Source organism: Dendrobates tinctorius, unplaced genomic scaffold, assembly GCF_039654945.1.
Source record: "Dendrobates tinctorius isolate UK_male_01 unplaced genomic scaffold, ASM3965494v1 ptg000045l, whole genome shotgun sequence".
In the NCBI taxonomy this organism is placed as follows: domain Eukaryota; kingdom Metazoa; phylum Chordata; class Amphibia; order Anura; family Dendrobatidae; genus Dendrobates; species Dendrobates tinctorius.
The window spans coordinates 10,853,881-10,880,107 of NW_027361713.1; the positions used below are offsets into that span (position 1 = coordinate 10,853,881).

The 26,227-nt window shown below is 44.0% G+C and overlaps 1 protein-coding gene across 4 annotated transcripts in view; it reads left to right on the plus strand.

The window, feature by feature from the left end:
* The window catches only part of SYNRG (synergin gamma), a 324,950-nt gene that overhangs the window by 222,629 nt on the left and 76,094 nt on the right, over positions 1-26,227 (plus strand). For all 4 annotated transcript variants that reach the window (XM_073575612.1, XM_073575614.1, XM_073575613.1 and 1 more), the window contains one exon: positions 14,282-14,378. In XM_073575612.1, the coding sequence (XP_073431713.1) occupies positions 14,282-14,378 (97 nt within the window). The remainder of the gene's footprint in view (positions 1-14,281; positions 14,379-26,227) is intronic.

Consider the following 26,227-nt stretch of genomic DNA (forward strand, 5'->3'; position numbering starts at 1 on the left):
AATTACTGCCTTCCAAGGTAGCAATCTTCCTCCGGAAGCAACCAGTGTCACCCGGCAGATAATTCACGCAGGGGACTTTGTAGTTGACGCCTCTTTAGATGCCGCTAATTGCGCTGCTCAGGCAGCGGCTAATGCAGTCTTCATTAGAAGAGCCCTATGGCTACGCGACTGGCGGGCAGATTCCACCTCCAAAAGATGGTTGACTTCTCTGCCCTATCAAACTGGTCGCCTATTTGGAGAGAAACTGGACCAGCTCATTTCTAAGTTCTTTCCCCAACAAAGGGCTGTCCGTCCATTTTGGAATCAACAGCCGGTCCTCCACAACCTTCTCTTCCAGGAGCTGGTGTTATGAGCTCATTTTCTCCTTCACCTTTGATGTCCGATAAACTCCCTCTGCTGGTGAAAGGAGGTAGTGAAATTGATTTGGATGGGAAAAACCTGTCATCTGAACAGGTGGAGTGTGATTGGACATCCGGAACCTCTGAGTGGATATAAGGCCGCCGACGCCCTGCTGGGTTGCTGGTGATCCTCTCTGCTCTGAGCTCTGGCCTCCAGTTTAGTACTGTCTACTAAAGCTAAGTTTTTGCTCTGCTATTGTTCCATGAGATTTTGTCTGTTTGCTTAGTGTTTGTGTTCAGCCAGCCCTGGTTGGGACTGGCTGAATTCCATTTTTGTCTCTGATCAGTTGATCTCTTTGCTCTGTTTTCAGAATATACCTGAGTGCTGATATAGTGATTTTGAAGTCTAGTGACTTCAGGGCCTTTTCTATCAGACGTGTTGGACATTATTTTTGGCAGGGTTTTTGCGTGATTGCAGACAGTTGCTTTTCTTTCCTGTCCTATCTAGTTAGTGAGGGCCCCATCGTTTGCTCAGCCTGTCTTTCTGTCTGTGTTTGTGTTTCCATCTGTTTTCACCGTCAATACATGTTGGGGGCTGTCTATTGCTTTGGGGTCTGCTCTGGGGCAGTTTAGATTTCCCCTTTCTTTAGGTTTATTTAGTTCTCCGGCTGTGAACGAGGTGTCTAGGACCACCGTAGGAACACCCCACGGCTACTGTTAGTTGTTGTGAATAGGATCAGGGGTCTGCAATCCGCTAGCTACCAACCTCTCTGGTTTTCTGGACACAGCTTGTATTTTTTTTTTTTCCTCCTCCGGTGACTCATTCATAACAAGCTGGTGTCCAGCGGATACAAAATAGAATCCCCCCCCTCCCCCGACACATTTTTTCTGGTCCACACTTCCGAAGACAAAGACAACAGCCTTCCTTTGGGCCGTTCATGCGCTGCAAAGGGACGGAGTCATCATTCCGGTCCTTCAAGACATAAGGTTCAAGGGTTATTATTCAAACCTTTTTGTGGTTCCAAAAAAGGACGGAACGATGCGGCCCATACTGGACCTCAAGCTGTTAAATCAGTTTGTCAAAGTACGATGATTCCGAATGGAATCTCTCCAGTCAGTTGTCGCCTCCATGGAAAAGGGAGAGTTCCTAGCATCCATCGATACCAAAGATGCTTACCTTCACATCCCAATTTGTCCGTCCCACCAGCAGTTCCTCCGCTTTGCAATTCGCGAGGAACATTTCCAGTTCGTTGCCTTGCCCTTCGGACTCGCCACCGCCCCCAGGATCTTTACCAAGGTAATGGCAGCTGTCATGGCCATTTTTCACGCTCAGGGAGTGGTGATACTGCCTTATCCGGACGATCTGCTGATCAAGGATCCGTCCCTTCCAGCCTGCGAGGAATCCGTTGATATCACAGTAAATACACTTTCTCGCCTGGGTTGGAAGATAAACTTCGAAAAGTCTTCCCCAACACCGGCCCAGCAGATTTCCTTTTTGGGACTGAACTTGGACACTTCCCGCGGGTTGGTCATTCTCCCTCCAGAAAACGCCTGAGCCTTACAACAGGGAGCGCGGACTCTTTACTGACCGTTTTCTCACTCCATTCGTTGTATGCTCCCCACCCAGGGACTGCTTTAGGACGTCCCACGGTCTGTGTCCCCCAATGAGGCGTAGGAGAAATAGGGATTTTTGTGTGTACTAACAGTAAAATCCTTTTCTCCGAGCCAATCATTGGGGGACACAGCACCCACCATGTTTAGCCTATTGGCTTACTTGTAGTATTCTTAGGTTTTGACATAGTTATTGTTATTTGTTTAATGCTCCTACTGCTTTTTCACCGAACTGGGGAAATCTCAGTCAGTTCAGTTCACTTAGTGTCCTCCTAGTGGCAAGCAGCATAACACTCACGGTCTGTGTCCCCCAATGATTGGCTTGGAGAAAAGGATTTTATGGTGAGTACACACAAAAATCTCTGATTTTTATGTGATTTTGTTGTCAGCACATTCAACTTTGTACAGAACAAAGTATTCAATGAGAATATTTCATTCATTCAGATCTAGGATTTGTTATTTGAGTGTTCCCTTTATTTTTTTGAGCAGTGTACATTTAAGAAGGTGAACATTTCAGATTTTAAAATCATTATTTCAAGCTAGTGTTATAAAGTATTCTAATGTACTGAGATAATGACTTTTGGGTTTTCCTTGGCTGTAAGGCTGGTTTCACATTTGCGTTTTTTTCGCGGTATTTTAGCGCTAAATAGCGCATGCGTTTTTTTTCCCTATACTTTGCATGGGATGCGCTTATGTGCGCATACACATGCGTTTGTACGCGTTTTACCGCGCATGCGTTTTTTTGCGGTATGCGCTCGGGCGCACAAAATGCAACCTGTTGCATTTTTTGAGCGTCCGACTTGCCTCAAAAAAACGCATGCGTGCGCAATGCGTTTTTTTACAGCAAGACACCCATTATAAGTCTATGGTGAGCATATGTGCGCATTGGCATGCTTATGTATGCGTTTTTTTGCACATGCGTTTTTTTTTTTACCATTAGTTTAGACAATGGAATTTAGGGGTTTGGGTTAGAGTTAGGGTTAGTTAAGGGGGGTTAGGGTTAGGGTCAGGGTCAGGGTTAGGGTTAGGATCAGGGTATGGTTTGGTTAAGGGTTAGGGTCAGGGTTAGGGTTAGGATCAGGGTATGGTTTGGTTAAGGGTTAGGGTTAGGGTCAGGGTTAGGGTTAGGATCAGGGTATGGTTTGGTTAAGGGTTAGGGTCAGGGTCAGGGTTAGGGTTAGGATCAGGGTATGGTTTGGTTAAGGGTTAGGGTTAGGGTCAGGGTTAGGGTTAGGATAAGGGTATGGTTTGGTTAAGGGTTAGGGTCAGGGTTAGGGTCAGGGTTAGGGTCAGGGTTAGGTTTAGGGTCAGGGTTAGGGTTAGTTAGGGTTTAGGGTTTGGGTTAGGGTTAAGTATGGTTTGGTTAAGGGTTAGGGTCAGGGTTAGGGTTAGGGTCAGGGTTAGGGTTAGTAAAGTCATGGTTTGGGTTAGTGTGAGGGGCCACCTAATGTTGGAAAAAACCGCAAACGCGGTAAAAACGCACTAAAAACGCATACAAACGCATAAAAACGCTGCGTTTTTTTCATGCATGCTCATAAAAATGCTTGAAAAAAACGCAGCAGTTGTATGCTTTTGTATGCGTTTTTTCAATGCGTTTTTTTGCGGGAAAAACGCGCTGCAAAAAAAAGCAAGTGTGAAACTAGCCTAAGCCGTAATCATCAACATTTAACAAATAAAAACTTGAAATTGATCACTCTGTTTGTAATGACTATTTAATATGAGTTGCACTTTTTGTATTGAAGACCTGAAATAAAAGTTTTAAATTTGATTATTTTTTTTTTATTTTCACGGCTGTAACAAACTTCTGAAAAACCCCTGGGGTTTCAAGGTGCTTACTATACATCTAGATACATTCCTTGAGGAGTCTAGTTTCCAAAATTGGGTCAGTGGCATGTAAAAGTTTGGACACCCCTGGTGAAAATTACTGTATTTGTAAACAGTTTAGCAAGTTAAAGAAGAAATGACCTTCTAAAAGGCCTAAAGTTAAAGATTACACAAATTTCTTTTGTATTTTAGGCAAAGAAATATACATTTTCATCTTTTGCGTTTTAAAAATTCCAAAAAGGAAAATGGGCCAATGCAAAAGTTTTGGGCACCCTGCGTGGTTAATACCTAGACGCACCCCCTTTTGAAAGTATCACAGCTTGTAAACGCTTTGTGTAGCCTGACATGAGTCTTTCAATTCTTGTTTGAGGGCTTTTCATCCATTCTTCCTTGGAAAATACTGCTTGTTATGTTTGATTTCTGGGTCATCTTGCATGCACTGCTATTTTGACGTCTAGCCACAGATTTTCAATGATCAGAGGACTGTGAGGGCCATTGTAAAATCTTCAGCTTGCGCCTTTGATGTAGTCTATTGTGGATTTTGACTTGTGTTTAGTACCAGTATCCAGTTATAGAAGCCATCCTTTTTCAACTTAAGCTTTTTTACAAATGGTGTTATGTTTGCATCAGGAATTTGTTGAAATTTTATTGAATCCATTCCTGCCTTTACCCGCTAAATGTTCCCCGTGCCATTGGCTGCAACACAACCCCAAAGCATGATTGATCCACCCCCATGTTTAATGGTTGGCAAGATATTCTTTTCCTGTGCCCTTTTTTATCCACCTTTTGATAATTGTGGCCAAACAGGTGTATTTAACCTTATTGGTCCACAGGCCCTATTTCCAAAATACATCAGGCTTGTTTAGATCTTCTGACGATTAAATTTATGGTGGGAATACAGGATAGGTTTTCTTCTGATGACTCTTTTTTTATTTTAACGCCACCCATTTTTGCAGGTGTCTCTGAATAGTAGAGCAATGTACCAAAACTCCAGAGTCTGCTAAATATTTCTGAAGGTCTTTAGCAGTCAAACAGGGGTTTTGATATGTCTCTCTAGCAATCCAATGAGCAGCTCTCTCTGAAATATTTGTTTGGTCCGCCAGACCTTAACTTGACCTTCACTGTTCCTTTTAACTGCCATTTCTTAGCTACATTACAGACTGAGGAAAGGGCAACTAGAAAATTCTTTGATATCTTCTTATAGCCTTCCCTTGCTTAGCGGGCCTCCACCATTTTCAGAGTACTAGTCAGCTGCTTAGAAGAACCTGTGGCTTGTTTTTTTGCACAAGGTTAGAGGAGGCTGGATTTTTATAAAGCTAGGAAATTTGCATCACTTGGTTTCCTAATGATAGTGAAAAAGCCATAACCCTAACAGTAACAATCCCCACCCAAATTTTAAACAGAGCTTTAACCCCTTTCCTACATTAGACGTACTATTCCGTCCATGTTACCTGGGACCTAAGTCCCAAGGATGGAATAGTACGTATAGCGCGATCGACTGCGCTCACGGGGGAGCGCAGCTGATCGCGGCCGGGTGTCAGCTGATTATCACGGCTGACACCCGGCACTATGTGTCGGGGCGGTCACGTACCGCCCACGACATATTAACCCCTGGCACACTGCGATCAAACACGATCGCAGTGTACCGGGGGTTTAGGGAAGCATCGGGAGGGAGGGGGCTCCCTCCGTGCTTCCCTGAGACCCCCACAGCAGCGCTGCTGCGGGGGCTTCCTTCCCTGCAGGTCCCCGAATCCAAAATGGAGGCGGGGACCTTCGGGGGCCTGCAGGGAGGTGGCTTCCTCATGCCTGCAAAGCGCCGCATAAGGAAGCCTGCAGCACTGCGTGTGACAGATTGCTGATCTGTCACATCACAGATCGCTATCTGTCACATGACAGTTATGTCCCCCCTGGGACATTGTAATAAAGTTAAAAAAAAAAAAAAAAAAAGTAAAAATAATTTATAAAAAAATCGCTAAATAAATGAAAAAAATATTCCCTAATAAAATAAAAAAAACAATAAAAGTACACATATTTGGTATCGCCGCGTCCGTAACGACCCGCCCTATAAAACTCCCCCTTGTTAATCCCTTTATTGAGCCAATTAAAAAATAAAAATAAAAAACAAAGCAAAAAATAAAGCTTTATCATCATACCGCCGAACAAAAAGTGCAATAAAGCACGATCAAAAAGACTGATATAAATAACCATGGTACTGCTGAAAATGTCATCTTGTCCTGCAAAAAACGAGCTGCCATACAGCGTCATCAGTGATAAAATAAAAAAGTTATAGCTCGCAGAATAAAGCGATGCAAAATAATTATTTTTTATATAAAATTGTTTTCATTGCATAAAAGCGCCAAAACATAAAAAAAGACATAAATGAGGTATCGCTGTAACCGTACTGACCTGAAAAATAAAACCGCTTTGTCAATTTTACTGCACGCGGAACGGTGTAAACGCACCCCCAAAAGAAATTCATGAAACGCTGGTTTTTGTTCAATCTGCGTCCCAAAAATCGGTATAAAAAGCAATCAAAAAATGTCACGTGCCTGAAAATGGTACCAATAAAAATGTCATCTCGTCCCGCAAAAAATAAGACCTCACATGACTCGGTGGGTCAAAATATGGAAAAATTATAGCTCTCAAAATGTGGTGATGCATAAACTATTTTTACAATAAAAAGCGTCTTTTAGCGTGCGACAGCTGCCAAAAATAAAAACCCGCCATAAATAGTAAATCAAACCCCCCGTTATCACCCCCTTAGTTAGTGAAAAATAATAAAATAAAAAAAATGTATTTATTTCCTGTTTCCCATTAGGGTTGGGCTAGGGGTGTGTTGGGGTTAGGGTTGGAGTTAGAATTGGGGGGTTTCCACTGTTTTGGCACATCAGGGGCTTTCCAAACGCGACATGGCGTCCGATCTCAATTCCAGCCAAAAAAGTCAAATGGCGCTGCTTCCCTTCCAAGCTCTGCCATGCGCCCAAATAGTGTTTTACCCCCACATATGGGGTATCAGCGTACTCAGTACAAATTGCACAATAACTTTTGGGGTCCTGTTGCTCTTGGGAAAATAACAATTGGGGGTGAAAAGATCATATTTGTGGAAAAAATATGATTTTTTAATTGTACGGCTGTACGTTATAAACTTCTGTGAAGCCCTTGGGGGTTCAAAGTGCTTACCACATATCTAGATAAGTTCCTTGGGGGGGTCTAGTTTCCAAAATGGGGTCACTTGTGGGGGGTTTCCACTGTTTAGGCACATCAGGAGCTCTCCAAACTTGACATGGCATCCGATTAGAATTCCAGCCAATTTTGCAGTGAAAAAGTCAAACAGCGCTCCTTCCCTTCCAAGCTCTGCCATGCGCCCAAACAGTGGTTCTCCCCCACATATCAGGTATCGGCGTACTCAGGACAAATTGCACAATAACTTTTCCCGTCCAATTTCTCCTGTTACCCTTGGTAAAATAAAAAAATTGAACCTGAAGTAATTTTTTTTGTGAAAAAAAGTTAAATTTTTTTTTTTTTAAACATTCAAAAAATTCCTGTGAAGCACCAGAAGGGTTAATCAATTTCTTGAATCTGGTTTTGAGCACCTTTAGGGGTGCAGTTTTTAGAATGGTGTCACTTTTGGGTATTTTCTATCATATAGACCCCTCAAAGTCACCAGATGTGATGTGGTCCGTAAAAATAAAATGGTGTTATAAAAATGTGAGCTGGTCAACTTTTAACTCTTATAACTTCCTAACAAAAAAAAAATTTTGGTTCCCAAATTGTGCTGATGTAAAGTAAACATGTGGGAAATGTTACTTATTCAGTTTTTTGAGTGGCATATCTCTGATTTAAGAGCATAAAAATTCAAAGTTGGAAAATTGCGACATTTTCAAAATTTTTGCCAAATTTCCTTTTTTTTCACAAATAAACACAAGTTATATGAATGAAATTTTACCATTAACATGAAGTACAATATGTCACGAAAAAACAGTGTCAGAATCGCCTAGATCCTTTGAAGCGTTCCTGAGTTATGACCTCATAAAGGGACAGTGGTCAGAATTGTGAAAATTGGCCCGGGAGTTAACGTGCAAACCACCCTTGGTAGTAAAGGGGTTTGAAAAAAATCTGAATTTTTTTTCTTTCTGCCTCCCAAAAATTGGAACAGGCAAAAATCAAAAACTTTTATATACAAAAATGCTACCAATAAAGTTTTTCCCAAAACACAAGTCCATGCTTGCATCAGCAGAAAAATAGAAAATTTATAGCTCTCAAAACACGATTAAGCAAAATCATTTCGGTAAAAAAAAAGCGTTTTTTTAGTGTGTGATGGTAGCAAAACCTAAAAAAGCATTATAATTCTGGCATCGCTGTAATCTTGACTAAAAGAATAAAGCAGTGTTATCACTTATACTGCACGGTGAACAATGGAAAAAAAAAATAACAGCAATTCTTGATCTTCTATCGAATTTTTCATTCTGCCTTACAAAGATTGCAATAAGGCTCAGCTCACATTTATCCTGTGCTCTGCGCTGAGGACGTGCAATGGAATTTCCATCTAAATCTCTGAAAAATGTGATTTAAACAAAACCCTGATCATTCACTATGAGGTAAATAAAGTCACTTTGGTCTCTGTCTCGCCTATGATCTGGTGGTGTCCGTCTTTTTAGGCACGCACAAAAGAACAGTTTACAATCTCGTGCACGTCTTAAAAAAAATGCACACTGCCATAAAAAAAAGCCAGACAGAAGTCCTGAGTATCTCTGCCTTCCTCATTATAGTGAATGGAGCCATCAGGGGATTCTATCAGAAATAGCGTATTTTGGAGATTTAGATAGAAGCCACTATGTAAGTGCTTAACATAGAGCACAGGATGAATGTGACCCAAGCCTTAAAAGCAATCCAAAATGTTCTGAAATATAAAAAATACTACCAATTAAAGCTTCAACTTAACCTACGAAAATACGTCCCCACTTAGGTTTGTCATCTGACAAATATAAGGCGTTTCTGCATTACTGGTAGACTGCTTTTGAAAAGTGAACTTTCTCCCACCCCTAATAATAATGATTCTAATAATTGTTTTATTTTTATAGCGCCAAGATACTCTATAGCACTTTACCATTGAGCGGGGACATGTACTGACAATAAAGACTTTACAGACTAACACATAATTCAACAGTTACAGGTGGAGTGAAAAACCCATGGCTGCTGTTTGTTGGCACAAGGTTAGAGGAGGCTGGGTTTTTATAAAGCTGGGAAATTTGCACCACTTGGCCATTCCTAATGATAGTGAACAAGCCATAACCCTAACAGGCTAATTAAGGTCGGAAACATTGATCAAAGTTTTCTGAGCACACAAATCTCCAAACTTTTGCAACGGCCTATTTTTCTTTTTGGAATTTTTAAAATGTAAACGGTAAGAATATATATATTTTTTTTGCCTAAAATACAAAGGAAATGTTTCATCTTTAACTTTAGACTTTTTAGAGATCATTTACGGTAATCTTCAACTTACTTGACTGTTCACAATAGCAGTAATTTTTACTTTTTAAACAGGGGTGCCCAAATTTGTATATACCACTGTATGTGTGTGTGTGTGTGTGTGTATATATATACACAGTGAGGAAAATATTTATTTGATAAACTGCAAATTTTGCAAGTTTTCCCTAAAAAGAATGAAGAGGTCTGTAATTTTTATCATAGGTACACTTCAGCTGTGAGACATGATCTTAAAAAAACATACAGAAAATCACATTGTATGATTTTTACATAACTAATTTGCATTTTATTGCATGAAATAAGTATTTGATACAATAGAAAAACAGAACCTTTGTTTGCAATTACAGAGGTCAGATGTTTCCTGTAGTTCCTGACCAAGTTTGCACACACTGCAGCAGAGATTTTGGCCCCCTCCTCCATACAGATCTTCTCCAAATCTTTCAGGTTTCGGGGCTGACTCTGGGCAGCATTGAGTTTCGGCTCCATCCAAAGATTTTCTATTGGGTTCCAGTTCTAGAGACAGGCTAGGCAACTCCAGGACCTTGAAATGCTTTTCGAAGCCACTCCTTTGTTGCCCTGGCTGCGTGTTTCGGGCCATTGTCGTGCTGGAAGACGTAGCTATGACCCATCTGCAATGCTGTTACTGAGGGAAGGAGGTTGTTGGCCAAAATCTCACAATACATGACCTCATCCATCCTACCTTCAATACGATGCAGTCATTCTGGCCCCTTTGCAGAAAAGCACCACCAAAGTTTGATGTTTCACACACCATGTTTCATGGTGGGGTTGTATTCATCCTTCTTCTTCGTCCAAAGACAGCGAGTGCAGTTGATACCAAAAAGTTCTATTTTGGTCTCAATCTTTTCCCATACCTCTTCTGGGTCATCCAGATGGTCATTGGTGAACTTTAAAAAGGCCTGGACATGTGCTGGTGTCAGCAGGGGTACCTTGAATGCTCTGTAGTATTTTAATCCATGACTGCAACTGTGTATTACTAACGGTAATGTTTGAGACTGTGGTCCCAGTTTTTTAAAGGTCATTGACCAGATCCTCCCATGTAGTTGTGGGCTGATTCCTGAACTTAGAATCATCCTTACCCAACGAGGTGCATAGTAGGAAGGTTTCTTAGTTTTTATTTTACAGATCTGTGAGAGACAGAATTCTTACAGGTTGGTAGGTGATCAAATACTTATTTCATGCAATAAAATGTAATTTCACTATTTAAATATACAATGTGATTTTCTGGTTTTTATTTTCAGATTCTGTCTATCAGTTGAAGTGTGCCTATGATAAAAAATACAGACCTCTTCATTCTTTGTTGGTGGGAAAACTTACAAAATTGTCAGGGTTCAAAGTTCATATACTTATTTTCCCCTCTGTGTTTGTGTGCTTATATGTATACAGTTGTGCTCAAAAGTTTACATACCCCGGCAGAATTTTTGCTTTCTTGGCCTTTTTTCAGAGACTATGAATGATAACCCCAAAACCTTTTCTCCACTCATGGTTAGTCGGGTGAAGCCATTTATTGTCAAACTACTGTGTTTTCTCTTTTTAAATCATAATGACAACCCCAACATTCAAATGACCATGATCAAAAGTTCACATACCCTCGTGATTTTGGCCTAATAACATGCACAGAAGTTAACACAAATGGGTTTGAGTGGCTACTAAAGGTAACATCCTCACCTTTGACCTTTTTGCTTGTAATCAGTGTGTGTGCATAAAAGCTGGGTGAGTTTCTGGGATCAAGACAGACTCTTGTATCTTTCACCCAGCCACTGATGTGTCTGGATTGTGAGTCATGGTGAAAGCAAAAAAATTGTCAACAGATCTATGGGAAAAGGTAGTTAAACTGTATAAAACAGGAAAGGGATACAAAAGGATATCCAAGGAATTGATAATGCTAGTCAGCATCGTTCAAACTGTGATTAACAAATGGAAAATCAAGGTGTCATGATCCATGCTGGATCATGACAGATAAAATGCACTAGTAACCATTTTTTTTCCTTAAGCTATGGTGCTTAAAGATAGTTTTGCCCCCGGTGGCCATTAGGGTCATTGCACGGTGGGGGTTTCAGTTCTAGATTTGCCCCCGGTGGCCATTAGGGTCATTGCACTGTGGTGATTTCAGTTCTAGTTTTGCCCCCGGTGGCCGTTAGGATCATTGCACTTTGGTTTCTTTAGTTTAGTGCATGTTATTATAAAGCAGGTGTGATTGCTCTGGCTCTGCTATAAAAGAGTGTCCGGTGTTGCAATCACGGTTGGTTATTGCTCATTTCCAACCAAGACTGGTGAAGGAAGGAGAGAGAGAGTTCCTGGCAGCTCAGTCAGAGTCCTGGTGTGGAAGGAGTCAGAGAGGATTTCCTTGCAGCTCTGACAGAGCTTGGTGGCAGCTATTCAGGAGGAAAGCTGCATTCTGGTAGTGGACTCTGTTGCTGGGAGCAAGAGCAACAAAGCAAAGCTAAGTGGTGTTTCCCTGTTTGTATTTTTCCTTGGTGTGTATTAGTAGAGTGGTGGGGCCAGTGCCTGCACCACCCAGCTCCCTAGCAAAAGATAGGTGTAGGGTGTGCTAGGGTGACAGGTTCCGGCTCGGCGACAGGTGAGGAGCCTGTATACGGAACGTTAGGAGTGTGCGGGACATTAACTCAGGGGAGTGCAGGAGGTCTCCACGTCCCCGTTCCCTATCGCAGGGACCACCGTTGTAACTGTTTTCCCTTCCCCCGTCTCTTGTCGTTTTAGTTACCGGCCTGCAGGTCGTGTCACACAAGACAGGTCCACGTGACACAGGGGCTCTGTAAAAACAAAACCAGGGTCAGGTTGAGCATCAAAAATTTTGTGCACAACTGCCAGGAAAATTGTTTGGGATGCAAAGAAAAACCCACAAATAACAACAGCTAAAATAGTGGACTCTCTGAAAACTAGCAGTGTGGCTGTTTCATGATGCACAATAAGGAGGCACTTGAAAAATGGGCTGCATTGTCAAGTCGCCAGAAGAAAGCCATTACTGCAAAAATGCCACAAAGTATCTCGCCTACAATATGCAAAACAGCACAGAGACAAGCCTCAAAACGTGTGGAACAAGATAATTTGGAGTGATGAAACCAAAGTTGAACTTTTTTGCCACAACCATAAGTGTTATATATGGAGAGAGGTTAACAAGACCTATGATGAAAGGAACACCATTCCTATTGTAAAGCATGGAGGTTGATCGCTGTTATTTTGGGGATGCGTGAGCTACAAAGATACAGGAAACTTGGTCAAAGTTGAAGGAAAGATGAGAGCAGCACATTATCAGCAAATACTGGAGGCAAATTTGCAATCATCAGCTCGGAAGCTGCGCATGGGACATACTTGGACGTTCCAACAGAACAACGATCCAAAACACAAGGGCAAGTCGACCTATCATTGCCTGCAGAAGAACAAAGTGAAGGTTCTTGAGTGGCCATCTCGGTCTCCTAACCTCAATATCATTGAGCCACTCTGGTGAGATCTCAAGTGCACAGTTCATGCTAGACAGCCCTGGAATGTACAGGAACTGGAGGCTTTTTGTCAAGAAGAGTGGACGGCTTTGCCATCTACGTAAAGAACCTCATCCACAACTAACACAAAAGACTTCAGTCATTGATGTTAGAGGGGGCAATACACATTACTAAGAAATGGGGTACCGTATGTGAACTTTTGATCAGAGTTATTTGGATGTTTTGGGTTTCATCATGATTTTAAAAGGAGAAAACACAGTAGTTTGACAATAAATGGCTTCACCCAACCACTAACCATGAGTGGAGAAAAAGCAAAAACTCTTCTGGGCTATGTAATCTTTTGAGCACAACTGAATATATAGTATATATATTATAATGTGTGTGTGTGTGTGTGTGTGTGTATATATATATATATATATATATATATATATTTTAGCTGAAGAGCCCGGCGCTGCCCGGGCATAGTAACTGACTGTGGTTAGTTATAGCAAAGTATATTTATCCTCCATCCCATAGTCCCGTGCCCATATACCCATCATACATATCCACGATCCCTTAGGCCCCTGCCCATATACCCATCATACATGTCCTCCATCCCATAGTCCCATGCCCATATACCCATCATACATATCTCCATCCCATAGTCCCGTGCCCATATACCCGTCATACATATCCTCCATCCCATAGTCCAGTGCCCATATACCCATCACACATCCTCCATCCCATAGTCCCGTGCCCATATACCTATCACACATCCTCCATCCCATAGTCAACCATTATGACATCATAATGAGCGGCGGGGCTTGCAACCTATGATGACATCAGCGTCGCCATGGCAACCATTATGACATCATAATGAGGGGCGGGGCTTGATACACACACTTTTTCCCCATTATGTAGATAGGGGCAAAATTGTTTGGTGAATTTGAACGCGCGGGGTTAAAATTTTGCCTCACAACATAGCCTAGGACACTCTCGGGGTCCAGCCGTGTGACTGTGCCAAATTTTGTGGCTGTAGCTGCGACGGTACGGATGCCAATCCTGGACATATACACACACACACACACTTGAGATAGATAGAGATATATATATATATATATATATATATATATATATATATATATATATATATATATACATACATACAGTGCCTTGCGAAAGTATTCGGCCCCCTGGAACTTTTCAACCTTCCCCAAGTATCATGCTTCAAACATAAAGATACCAAATATAAATTTTTGGTGAAGAATCAACAACAAGTGGGACACAATTGTGAAGTTAAACGAAATTTATTGGTTATTTTAAATTTTTGTGGAAATGCAAAAACTGAAAAGTGGGGCATGCAATATTATTCGGCCCCTTTAACTTAATACTTTGTTGCGCCACCTTTTGCTGTGATTACAGCTGCAAGTCGCTTGGGATATGTCTCTATCAGTTTTGTACATCGAGAGACTGAAATTCTTGCCCATTCTTCCATCTTGTGCATTTTCTTACAGCCACATATGTACAGCACTGAACACATGATTCCGTTTTGTCATTTCTTAGGTCATTAAGAAAGCTAATGACGCTCTCAATGGAATCAGCAGTTCATCTGTTTGTACCGAAGTTATTCAGTCTGCACATGGAATGGAATATCTGTTAGGTATGGTTTTTGGGTGTCTTAAACTTTTATCACAATAAAATCATTGATTCCCAAATTGTATTTAGAAGTTAAAATGTATTTATTTGTTTAAATAATAAACAACACCTGCGCTACGGTACGGCCGATGGAATACTCCCACAGATCTGGTCAACACACAACCTTTTTTTTTTAAACTATACTGGTCATTAAGTGCCTACAGTTTTTTTTTATGATATTAACTTAAGTTAGATACAGTTTACATCTGCATTAATTGCAAAGCTATGGAAATGTATATTTGGAGTTTTCTAGTTTTTATTGTCACCCCATTTCCCTTCCCTTTCCTTTCCTCCCCCTCTCCTAATTGTACCCCCTCCCCCTTTTCCTAAACCCTTACATTTCCCTCCTCACTTCTCCCCTTATTAAAACTTCAAAATCTATAAAAACAGTTAAATACAAAATATATTTATTGAATTATTTGTAACAACACTGATAACAATAATCAGTATGATGTCATCCTATATTATCGCTCTTAGATATATTGTTAAATGTGAAAACAACCCTGGTAAATATACGATGGACAAGTATGGGTGATAAGAGGGGTGATGTTACCTTTTGACAAAAGCATTTAATTTGTGAACTCCGATTTGCATTGTTCCACTTCATAGCCATGTGTTTGAAATGTTAGGTACCGTTTAATACAGAAATACTATCACCTCTTGAAACACTATTTACCTTCAGATATATTTGTAATCTGCAGATAAGTATTGTATAAATCATGTTAAACTGGCTTACTGGCAGAGCAGCTACAAGAATGAAGTTATATTCTTCTAGTGAGCTGTAAATTCAGTGCCCTGTACGCAGTGAGTGTGTTATGATCACTCCGGCACTTTGACATCCTGATTTCTACATGCACACTTGCTGCAGAATTTCTCCTTGTAGGTGCACTTCCATTAACACCTTCCCGATATATGATGTATATTTGAGAGGTACTTTCTGCAAATGGTAATACCAGTACGTCGTGGTGATTGTCATAGTGTTTCTGTACCTACATAATCACTGCCAGGAGCTCAGCCTAACTGATAGACAAGGTTGATAGCTAAGCTCCTGCTGTAAAAGCCATGGCAGGTGTCAGCACAGCCTCTGATTGTTAACCCTCTGGATGCCGCAATCAATAATGACTGTGGCATTTGGAAGGTTGTTGAAAGAGAAGCGGGTCCCTCTTTCAACCAGTCGGAATCCAAGTGATCAGCTGATGCTTGTCATAGCAACCTGAGGTCAAATAATGACTTCTGGGTCTGCCAGATACGCTCCCTTGTTAGATCCGTCGTTTAGGCCTCTTTCACACTTCAGTTTTTTACAATCAGTCACAATCCGCCAGGTTTTGAAAAAAAACGGATCCTCAATTTTGTTTTGAGGATCCGTTTTTTTCCCCATTGACTTCCATTAATGGCGGATTGTGATGGATTGCCGTCCGTTGCATCCGTTTTTTTTGAGGATCCGCCAAAAGTTGCTGTCCGTCACCATCCTCAAAGATTTGAAAACGGAGCTTGCAACGTTTTTTTCTCTGGCGGATCCTCCAGACACTCATTTAACCCGAAATTCTTTCTCGGTGCCGGACCAAAAAAAAAAAAAAAAATCTCTCTCTCTCACTCTCTCTCTCTTTCCTTTAAAATTCTTCATTTTGCGGATCCGTCCAAAAAACGGATGGGTGGCATCCGTTGTCATCAGTTCTAAAACGGATCCAGCATCCGTCCTTTTGGCGGATTTTGACTGATGCAAAAAACTGAAGTGTGAAAGAGGCCTAAGCAGGATGTATTCCACCAATGTAAGACTGACAGATCTAATTAATTGCAATACTTAATGCATTGCATTAGAAGTGAGCAGCCAAATATAATTTCATGTCCCATAGAGGGCCTAAATTAAAAAAAAAAATTATAAGTGTAGACGTATATATAACTTTATGAATACACATTTTTATGTGCAAACGAAAAAGAACACATTTGGTATTTCCAGGTCCGGATCTATTAGGGTATGTGCACACAATAAGTAAACGCTGCGGGTCCAACCCACAGCATCCATATGTTACAGCATAGTGAATCAAGGTAGCTAGAAGGAATATAGTGCGCACATAGGGTCTTATCTGAGATAAAGGGAATATTCATGAGAGATAATACAAGTTCACTCACCTATTATGGTTGTGTGAGACATAACCATTGGATTTAGCATTGGCGGCTGCTGCAAGCCCCGATGTGATGATCTTTTGCTAGGTGAAGAGAATGGGGCATCACACTGCGCTGCTCGCCTGTCAGGATAATGTACCAAAGAAGTCCAAGTTGAAGTAATGGAGAATAGACTTTATTTCTACGCATTTCGTGGTGATCACACCACTTCCTCCCGACAGTCTATACACATACTGGGTCTGTTATTTATAGCAAAGGAAGGCACATGGAGATGCCTCCTTTCCAAAAAACGCCACACCCAGTGGACGAGGAATCAGATTTAAACACACATTTAACACATATATACATCATGAAACACACACAAAACAATCATAAAACATAATGAAGTATATCATTTAAAACCATTGCTCATACATTTAAAAATCTAAATACAGAGAAACACAATAAAAATTAGTTAAATGAATAAATATTGCAAGCTGGGCGAGTGCTTGAACCTATGGTGTTAACACATTCATTCTTTGTCAGGACCCTGCTACTGATGTTTTAAACCATTGAGCTGTGGGTGGATTTGATTGATCTCACAGACTCTTGTGAAACCACCACCAAATAAAGAGATCCAAAGAGATAATAGTGTAAAAAAAAAAAAAACTTGAAAGAAACTTTTGAAAAAGAAATTTTTTTTTTGGAAAAATAAGTCAGCTGATGAATACTCCATTAGCTGCCTCCTACTTACGCTGTTACTAGCGGCAGCTGATGGGAGCATTAGTCCCATCAGCTGACCCCAGTGACCGGAGGTAAACTTTATATCTTCGAGCACAGCTGCTCACTCACGCTCTTTTGACAGCGTGGGAATCGCGGTTGTCTGACCGGTTGTGTTGATTTTACCGCTGATCAGAAGTGCTGTTTGCCACGCTGTTAATGCACAAGACAGCATTGCAAACACTGGATGTTCAGGCCCCTCATTCAAGTGAATGGGGTCCCTGGGTACTGTTCTGGTACCCAAACTTTTGGTAACTGCTCAGCCGGACCTGAACATCCAAGTGTTCGTCCATCTCTAAACAGAGGTAAATACCGGGGAGTGAAGGATGGGGTTAACTAAAATAGAAGAAGAAAGGGAATTATCACACACTCAAAACCTAGCAATAGTCACATATAAATCCACCAAAATCCTTCCATAATATCAACCACCAACAAACTCCATTCATGCATCATAAGCTGCCTTTGACAATGAGTGCTAGCCAGGGCCCAGTTTATATAGCAGATGGGAGTGGCAAACAGTGCACCGCTAAGAGCCTTAAAGGGAATGTGTCATCTATTTTTTGATTTTTTTGGTATATAAGATGCGGCCACTGCTATCAGGAGCTTATCTACAGCATTCTGTAATGCTGTAGATAAGCCTCAGATGTAACCTGAAAGAGAAGAAAAACGAGTTATATTATTCTCACCCAGGGGCGGTTCGGGTCCAGAGGGTGTCGCGGTCCGGTCCGGCGCCTTCCATCTTCTAGCGATGACATCCTGTTCTTTGCTTCCCATTGCGGCGCAGGCGCAGAGCTCTGCCCTGTTGAGGGCAAAGCAAAGTACTGCAGTGCGCAGGCACCAGAAGAGGTACCTCAACAGGGCAGAGCAGTGTGCCGGAGCCGCAACGGGAAGCAAAGAGGACGTCATCACATAAAGATGGGAGGCATCGGTCTGCGAAACCCTCCAGACCCAAATCGGACCTCCCCTGGGTGAGTATAATATAACTCGTTTTTCTTCTCTTTCAGGTTACTTCGGGGTATTACAGCATTACATTTCCTTTTTCTGTCGTAGTCCATTTAATACTGAGTGTCCCACCATCTAATGTGTAGAACAGTCACATCAGGAGATCTGACCGCTCTATCCGGCTGCTGTCTATACACTGACATGAAGTAATGGCTCCCGCAGTGTATCACTGCGCTGCCGTGAGAGTTTACAGGTGTTGAGCTCCGCTTCTCCGGTTCTGAACTCCGGTGAACTCTCATGGCAGCGCAGTGATACACTGTGGGAGCGATTACCTCCTGTCAATGTATCGCCAGAGGCCAGGTAGAGCAGTCATATCTCCCGATGTGACTGTTCTACATGTGAGATCACCGTGGGACACTCGATATTAAATGGACTACGTCGGACAGGATAATATTATATGTTGGTTTATTATTTTTTTATATTTTGCAGTATGGTAAATTTAGATTCAATAAAGGAGCAAGTGTGATTATTTCAAATAAAGGACTTTATTCTGGGTGTCTATGTTTTATACAATATCACTATGGGGTTAGTAGTGGAGAGGTGACTTATAGACGCCTCTCCATTACTAACCTGTGGGCTTGATGTCACCTGACATACCAAGGTGACATCAATCCCACAAATATGAGCCCCACTTGCCACCGCTACAGGGCAAGTGGGAAGAGCAAGGCTAAGTGCTAAAATTGATGCATCTAAAAGATGTGCAATTTCTTGGGTGGCTGAGAGCTGATGTTTTTAGCCTGGGGGGGTGCCAATTTCCATGACCACTTCCCAGGCTATTAATAGCCTGCAGCTGTCTGCCCAGCCTTTGCTGGTTCGATCTTATAGGGGGGACCCCATTTCAATTTTTTTTTCTTAGATTCCCCTGTAAACTAGCTAGTAAAGGCTAAGCAAACAGCTGTGAGCTGATACTAACTGCCTGGGAACCCTTATGGTTATTTGCTCCTTCCCAGAATATTAACATCAGCCATCAGCTTTCCCTCTGCTGGTTATGAAAATTATGCGGGAGCCCACACAATTTTTTTTTTAATTTATTTATTTTTTAAATAAACAGATATTGCGTTTCATGCAGATTTCTGACAGTTGCTGTTTTGTTACAGCATATCTAGGTTAATGCTCCTACATGGGTGTGCATGCGTGTGTGTTTGTGTATTTAACTCTGTATGTACCGTTTTATTAATGAGGGTATCTGACTGACACCTGTTTATTAAACCTTTATTTCCTCTTCGCCACGACAGCACCCACTTGAAAGAGGGGACCCGCCCATAGGAACAGGAAACCTACAGAATAAAAATGGGTGGTCCCCCTCTTCTCAGTTGGTTTCCTGTTCCTATGGTAACCTGTCGGAACCTGTTGAAGAAAGAAGAATATCTGGGCCAATGCATGCTTCCTGTGCAATATCCGTGAGAATGGCAGAGGCTGCGACATCAGAAGCTGTGTCAGGGGAGCCCTCTCTGGTTGCGGCCGGCGTCTTCAGTAAATGTACTTCCGGTTTGCGGCCGCGCATGCGCACAGGACACAGCTGTTCTTTTCGAACTGGAAGTGCTGGGAGCACTTCCGGAGGTCCGGGGAGACGGCTCATGGCAGGAAATATAAAAACCGCCAGGGTCAGAACACTGATGTGCTAATATGTCATCGCCAGGAGAACATAAGGTGCACCCACCAGTGGTGGAAATGCAGGCACGCAGCGTCAAGAGCAGCAGTGGGCGCTCCAGGAAGGAGGGAAGTGGTTTATAAGAACAAATTAGCGGTCCCTTAGCAGTATTTGATTAGCGCTGATGCGTTATATGGAACGTGTTTATTAGGCGGCGCAATATTTATGCGTTATATAGGGAGAAATATACCCCTGTGACTGCTGGACTTTTAGGCGGGGGCACCTTCACCCTGGACTGGAACCGGTGTACACATTTGATGATGTCACCGGCAGTGAGGTGCTTTTCCCGTGCGGACCGGAAGTGTGCATGAAGTGCTAATAGAGAGCGATAATTGCCACCGTTGGAGGTAAGACAGATGCGCCCATACATCTGATATTCCCCGCGGACCGGAAGTCGTCCGCTTCCCCAGGGTGCACATTGTGCGCCGATGTTTTGGGAGGCGGAGTTATGTCCGCCCCCTGTCATGTCTCGCGGACCGGAAGTCGGCCGCTTTTCTATGATGTACATGGGGCGCCGGCGCTGTGGGAGGCGGGGTTATGTCTCTGTTTGGGGCGTGTTCTGGTATTCCCCGCAGACTGGAAGTCGGCCGCTGCTTCAGTGTGCACCGGTGGTGCCGAAGGCGGAGTCACGCCTCTGATGCATTCCTTTTGGTGTGTGTTTCACGACCGGATATGGCGTGGCTGATGGCGCTTGTCGGGGGACCAACAAATAGGGTCCGTGCACGTACAAAAGCACATGTGACATATGAGGTAATCAAATGTGGCGACAGGTGCTACCAACTATGTGTGATTGCACATGAGGTTATCTATAAATATGCCCTTTTTCCTCCATTTCCCGCGGACAGCATAGGGAGTGGAAGGTTTTGTTTCCTCTCATTAATAGCACTATGGCACTTTACAAGTTTAGTCCCCTGAAGATTTTACTTGGATGAAACACGTTGGGACATCACCTTAGGGAAAGTGCAGGGCATGTGCAATTTAGGGCTAACTGTGGACTGCCCTTGTCAGGGCAGGAGTCTGGGGATTAGCTGACTGTTAGCCCCTTAGGGATGTGGCAGGGTATTGTCTTCTCCTAATTTATCCTCCAGTTGGATTGAACAGAGGATCTTCTGGGACTCCTGACCCGCTACTCTATTTGGTGAGACTGTTCCTTTTATACATTACTACCTCACCTAACTGTGTATTTTGTGGTCCTGAGAGACCATATTTTTCATAATTTTGCATGATGTTTACATATATGTGCAATTAGGCTATGGCATTTATGAGTGGAATATGTCTCTATTGCTGTACCTTTTTAGATGTGTTGTCTACCAATACAACAGATTAATAGGTGACCATCTATATCCTTTATGCATCTAGGAAAGGGGGTTCCTTTTTTTCCTCTTCGCCATGACAGCACCCACTGAGAGAGGGGATCCGCCCCCGGAACAGGAAACCTACAGAGAGATAAATGGGGCGGTCCCCCTCGCTCCCTCAGTTTTGGTTTCCTGTTCCTGGAAAGGAACCCGCAGAAGAGGATGCCTGGTCTGGTAGCCGCCTGCGTGCAGAATATGAGCAGCAGGGGCCCCAGGACCGGAGGCAGCGTCGGGCGGAGAGGTGTATTCCCCCCCCCCCCAGAGCTGGTGTAATGCAGGTGAGGCTGGAGGCGAAAGTGGTGCCAAAGCTCACTGGGGTTATGGCTATACTTCCCCCCCCCCCCCCAGAGGGGTTGGACGCATTACAAACGCCATCGGGCGTAATGAGGCCGCGCGCCCCCCCCCCCAGAGTGGCAGAAGGGCTTGTGCGGTGTGTGCTGAGCGGCGCTGCTGGGAGTCATACCTGCGGCAGGAGATGGCGTGGAGGGGGGGCGCAGACGCGCGGTGTCGCCGGCCGCATTTTCATTTGCGGTGACCCGAGCGCTCCAGGAGAGGCAACCCGGAAGTGGAGGAGGACTTCCGGGATCAGGCTGAAGGCAGAGACCGCGGGACAACGCCCGCGCATGCGCAGTAGAGAAAAAAAAAAAAAAAAATGGAGGACGGAAAAAAAAAAAAAAGAGAGAACGAGGAGCAGCTATAGCAAAGGCTTTAAAAGGAAGCCACAGACACAGCGCTAGTGCGCAGTCATGTCGTCCTTAGATGACTCAGCTTCGCTCCCATTAGGTCAGCTAGTGGTATCCCCACTTGGCAGTAGACAGAGCAGTGCTATGAGGAGAACCAATAGCACCAGAAGAAGTGGCAGCTCTAGGAAGGAATCCATTGGGCCTTCCAGGCAAGATGAGCCGTTAGAGAAGAAACGTAAGGAAAAGAAGTCGTCCCATGCCTCGCCTCAGCCTGGGTCCCGGACACCGCAGCCGGTAGTTGCTGACGAAATTCACGGGTGAGTGTTTTTTGGTCAGGTTAGATAATTGATAGCCTTCTCTTTCTGGTCCATACCCCCTTTAGGATAAAAGAACAGAGAAGGCGAAACATAGAGAGTGTGCCTTATGTTCGCAGCCCCTCCCGGATGGCCACCCAAAGAGATTATGCCAATCATGTGTTGAGGAGGCCTTGCAGGAGGAATCCTCACGAAAGAAGGAGGATATCCGGGCAATGATAAGAGAGGAACTACGGGCCTTAGGCGGTTCCAGTAGTCTAGGGGGTCACTCCTCCATGAGAGAAATACGTTCATCTAAAGGAGGAGTCTCGCTGGCGTCAAGGTCGCCGTCAGATACCGGAGAACTAGATTCCGATAAGTCCCAGGAATACCTTTCCTCAGAGGACGAGGATCAGACGTGTTTCCCCACGGACAGTGTCAGTAATCTTGTGAAGTCTGTCCGAAATACCATGGGGTTGCCAGAGAGTAAGGACCCCAAGACCCCTCAGGACATAATGTTTGCGGGTATTTCTCGTAAAAAGGTCCGAGCATTCCCAGTGGTCCCAGCTGTAAAAGACCTAGTTAAGAGGGAATGTGAGAAACAAGGTCAGAGGACCTTCCTCCCCTTAACGTCAAAGCGTAAGTATCCCTTTGACGATGAGGAGTTAACGGCCTGGTCGAGAGCCCCCAAGGTGGATGCGGCAGTGGCCTCTACCTCCCGTAGATCCTCCTTGCCGGTGGAGGATTCGGGAACTTTGGCTGATTCTTCGGATCGTAAGACCGATACATTCCTCAAAAGATCTTGGGAAGCTTGTACGGCAGCCTTTAAGCCCGCAATAGCAGCCACATGTACGGCAAGGTCTATGTTGGTGTGGCTGAACGACTTGGAGGACAATATTAAAAATGGAGTAGCTAGGAGTAGGCTTCTTTCCTCTATGCCCCTCATTAAGGGAGCAGCGGCCTTCCTCTCCGACTCCTCCGCGGATTCTCTCCGGTTGTCGGCTAGAGCGGCAGGACTGACCAATGCAGGCAGGCGGGCCTTATGGTTGAAGGGGTGGAAAGGAGACACACAAACAAAAACTAGATTGTGTGCTATACCCTGCCAGGGTAAGTACCTGTTTGGTACAGAGCTGGATGAGATTTTGACGAAAGCGGGGGAGAGGAAAAAGGGGTTCCCTAACCCGTATGTTCCGTTCAACAGGAGGGCCTACAGGAAGCCGCCGTTCGGTAAAAAGAAAGACTTTAGACCCCAGGACCGCTGGGGAAATAAGGACCCCAAGCAAAGAGGCAACCTATTCGGGAAACGTCCCTTCAGAGGAGACAGATCCCGATAAAACCGTTACACCGGTAGATGGCAGGCTATTAAGATTCAGCCGCCAATGGATGAAGGTGACATCAAACCCGTGGGCCCTAAGTATTGTATCATCAGGCCTAAAATTAGAATTCGTTCGGTATCCACCGAACTCCTTCTTATTGACTTCTATGAAGTCCCGATCTCAGCAGGAAGCACTGGAGATGGAGATTGCGGTACTGCTAACTAAACAGGTCCTAGTGGAGGTCCCAGACGACGAAACAGGGATGGGCTTTTATTCTCCTCTATTCTTGGTCCCAAAACCAGATGGCTCTTACAGGACTATAATAAATTTAAAGAAACTTAATACCTTCCTAAGACTAAGGTCGTTTAAAATGGAGTCGATTAAGTCTGCAATAAAGCTTTTGTTTCCCAGGTGTTATATGGCGGTCTTGGACCTAAAGGACGCCTACTACCATCTCCCCATATATCGAGGGCACCAGAGGTTCCTGCGGGTAGCAGTCTGGTTCAGAGGTCGGATTCAGCATTTCCAGTTTGCGGCAATGCCATTCGGGCTATCCATGGCTCCTCGGGTATTTACCAAATTAATGCTGGAAGTAATGTCATATGTAAGGCTGAATGACACCCTAGTTGTCCCTTACTTAGACGACCTACTCATAGTGGGGAATTCTGTTTCACAGTGTGAAGCAAGAATAGCTAGGATTATCTCATCCCTACAAACACTGGGTTGGCTAATTAACTGGGAGAAATCCAGACTAGAGCCAGTGACCTGTCAAAGGTTTTTGGGCCTGCAAGTAGACTCCGTAACTGAGGAGTGCTTTCTGCCAAACGCCAAAGTAATGGCCATAATCGACAAAGTACAGAATGCTACAGGAAGACCCGTAATATCATTGAGACAGGGCATGTCCTTGCTGGGGTCACTGATATCATGCATTCCAGCGGTGCAATGGGCTCAGTTCCACTCTAGAGAACTACAGTGGGCTATTCTGCAGGAGATAGATAGACTGCAGGGGCGGCTGGAAGGGAAGATGTCCCTATCGCCCGAGGTGGTTCAATCCCTAAAATGGTGGTTAATTCCTTCCAATCTATCGAAGGGAGTACAGTGGTGGGTGACTCCCTCCAAGATACTCACCACGGATGCCAGCCCCTTAGGTTGGGGAGCCCACCTAGAGGAGCACATGGTACAAGGCTGGTGGCGGGAGAATGAAATAGAGGCCTCCTCTAATGTAAAGGAGCTAACAGCGATTTTTTATGCGATATCTCACTTCCTCCCGCAGTTAAGAGGCGCCCACGTAAGGATCCAGACAGACAATACCACCGCAGTGGCCTATATAAACCGGCAAGGAGGCACGCGGTCAATGCCACTGATGTCTATCGCGGGAAAGATTCTGGAGATGGCCGAGGTCCATCTTCTCTCCTTGTCAGCGCTCCATATAAGAGGAGTGGACAACTCCCGAGCAGACTATCTCAGTCGCCAGGCCCTATACCAGGGAGAGTGGGTCCTCAGCAGAGACGTCTTCGAAATGATAGCGTCAGAATGGGGCAGACCGGAGATAGACCTATTCGCAACCAGAGCCAACAGGCGCGTAAAAAGGTTTGCTTCTCTCTACAGGTCGGACAACCCAGATATTCTAGATGCCCTCCAAGCACCCTGGGCATTCCAACTAGCCTATGCCTTTCCTCCGATGGTGCTACTACCAACAGTAGTCAGGAAAATAAGACAGGAGAGGGCGAGGGTCATCTTGATAGCCCCATTTTGGCCAAAAAGACCGTGGTTTTCATGGCTGAGAGCCATGTCGGTAACCGACCCGTGGATCCTGCTGCTGCACCAGAATCTTCTCTCGCAGGGACCCTGCTACCATCCACAGGCCAAAGCCCTGCACCTAGCGGCCTGGAATTTGAAAGGGAGCTACTGAGGCAGAAGGGTTTCTCAAGGAACCTAATCAATACCCTGCTACAAAGCAGGAAGGAGTCCACGACAAAAATATATGCTAAGGTGTGGAGGAAGTTCCTGGCCTTTCACCCAACAAAACTAGCTGGTGAAGTACCCATTACGGCCATTCTAGAGTTTCTACAAAGAGGCCGAGAACTTAGACTCTCAGTAAGCACTCTTAAGGTCCACCTGTCAGCCCTAGGAGCCCTGTTTAACTATAACGTGGCAGCAAATAGATGGGTGACTCGGTTTATCTCGGCCTGTCAACGAGCAGAACCGGTGCATGTGCCTCGACTTCCAGTGTGGAACCTTACTCTAGTTTTGGATGCCTTCACTCAGGCACCATTTGAGCCCATAAGCTCAGCATCAGTAAAGTGCCTCTCATTGAAAACGGCTATGCTGGTGGCCTTAGTATCGGCCAGGAGAGTGAGTGATCTTCATGCTCTGTCAGTAGACCCACCGTTCCTGTTAACAACACGAGACAGTCTCATTTTAAAGACGGACCCATCCTACCTGCCCAAGCGGGCAACTAAATTTCATAGGTCTCAAGAGATATGCCTACCTTCATTCTATGAGAACCCGTCAACACAGGACGAGGAGAAATATCACACCTTAGATGTGAAAAGAGCCGTGCTAGCCTACCTTGATAGGACCAGTCCCTGGAGGCAGAGTAGGTCTCTTTTTGTCTCATTCCAGGGCAGC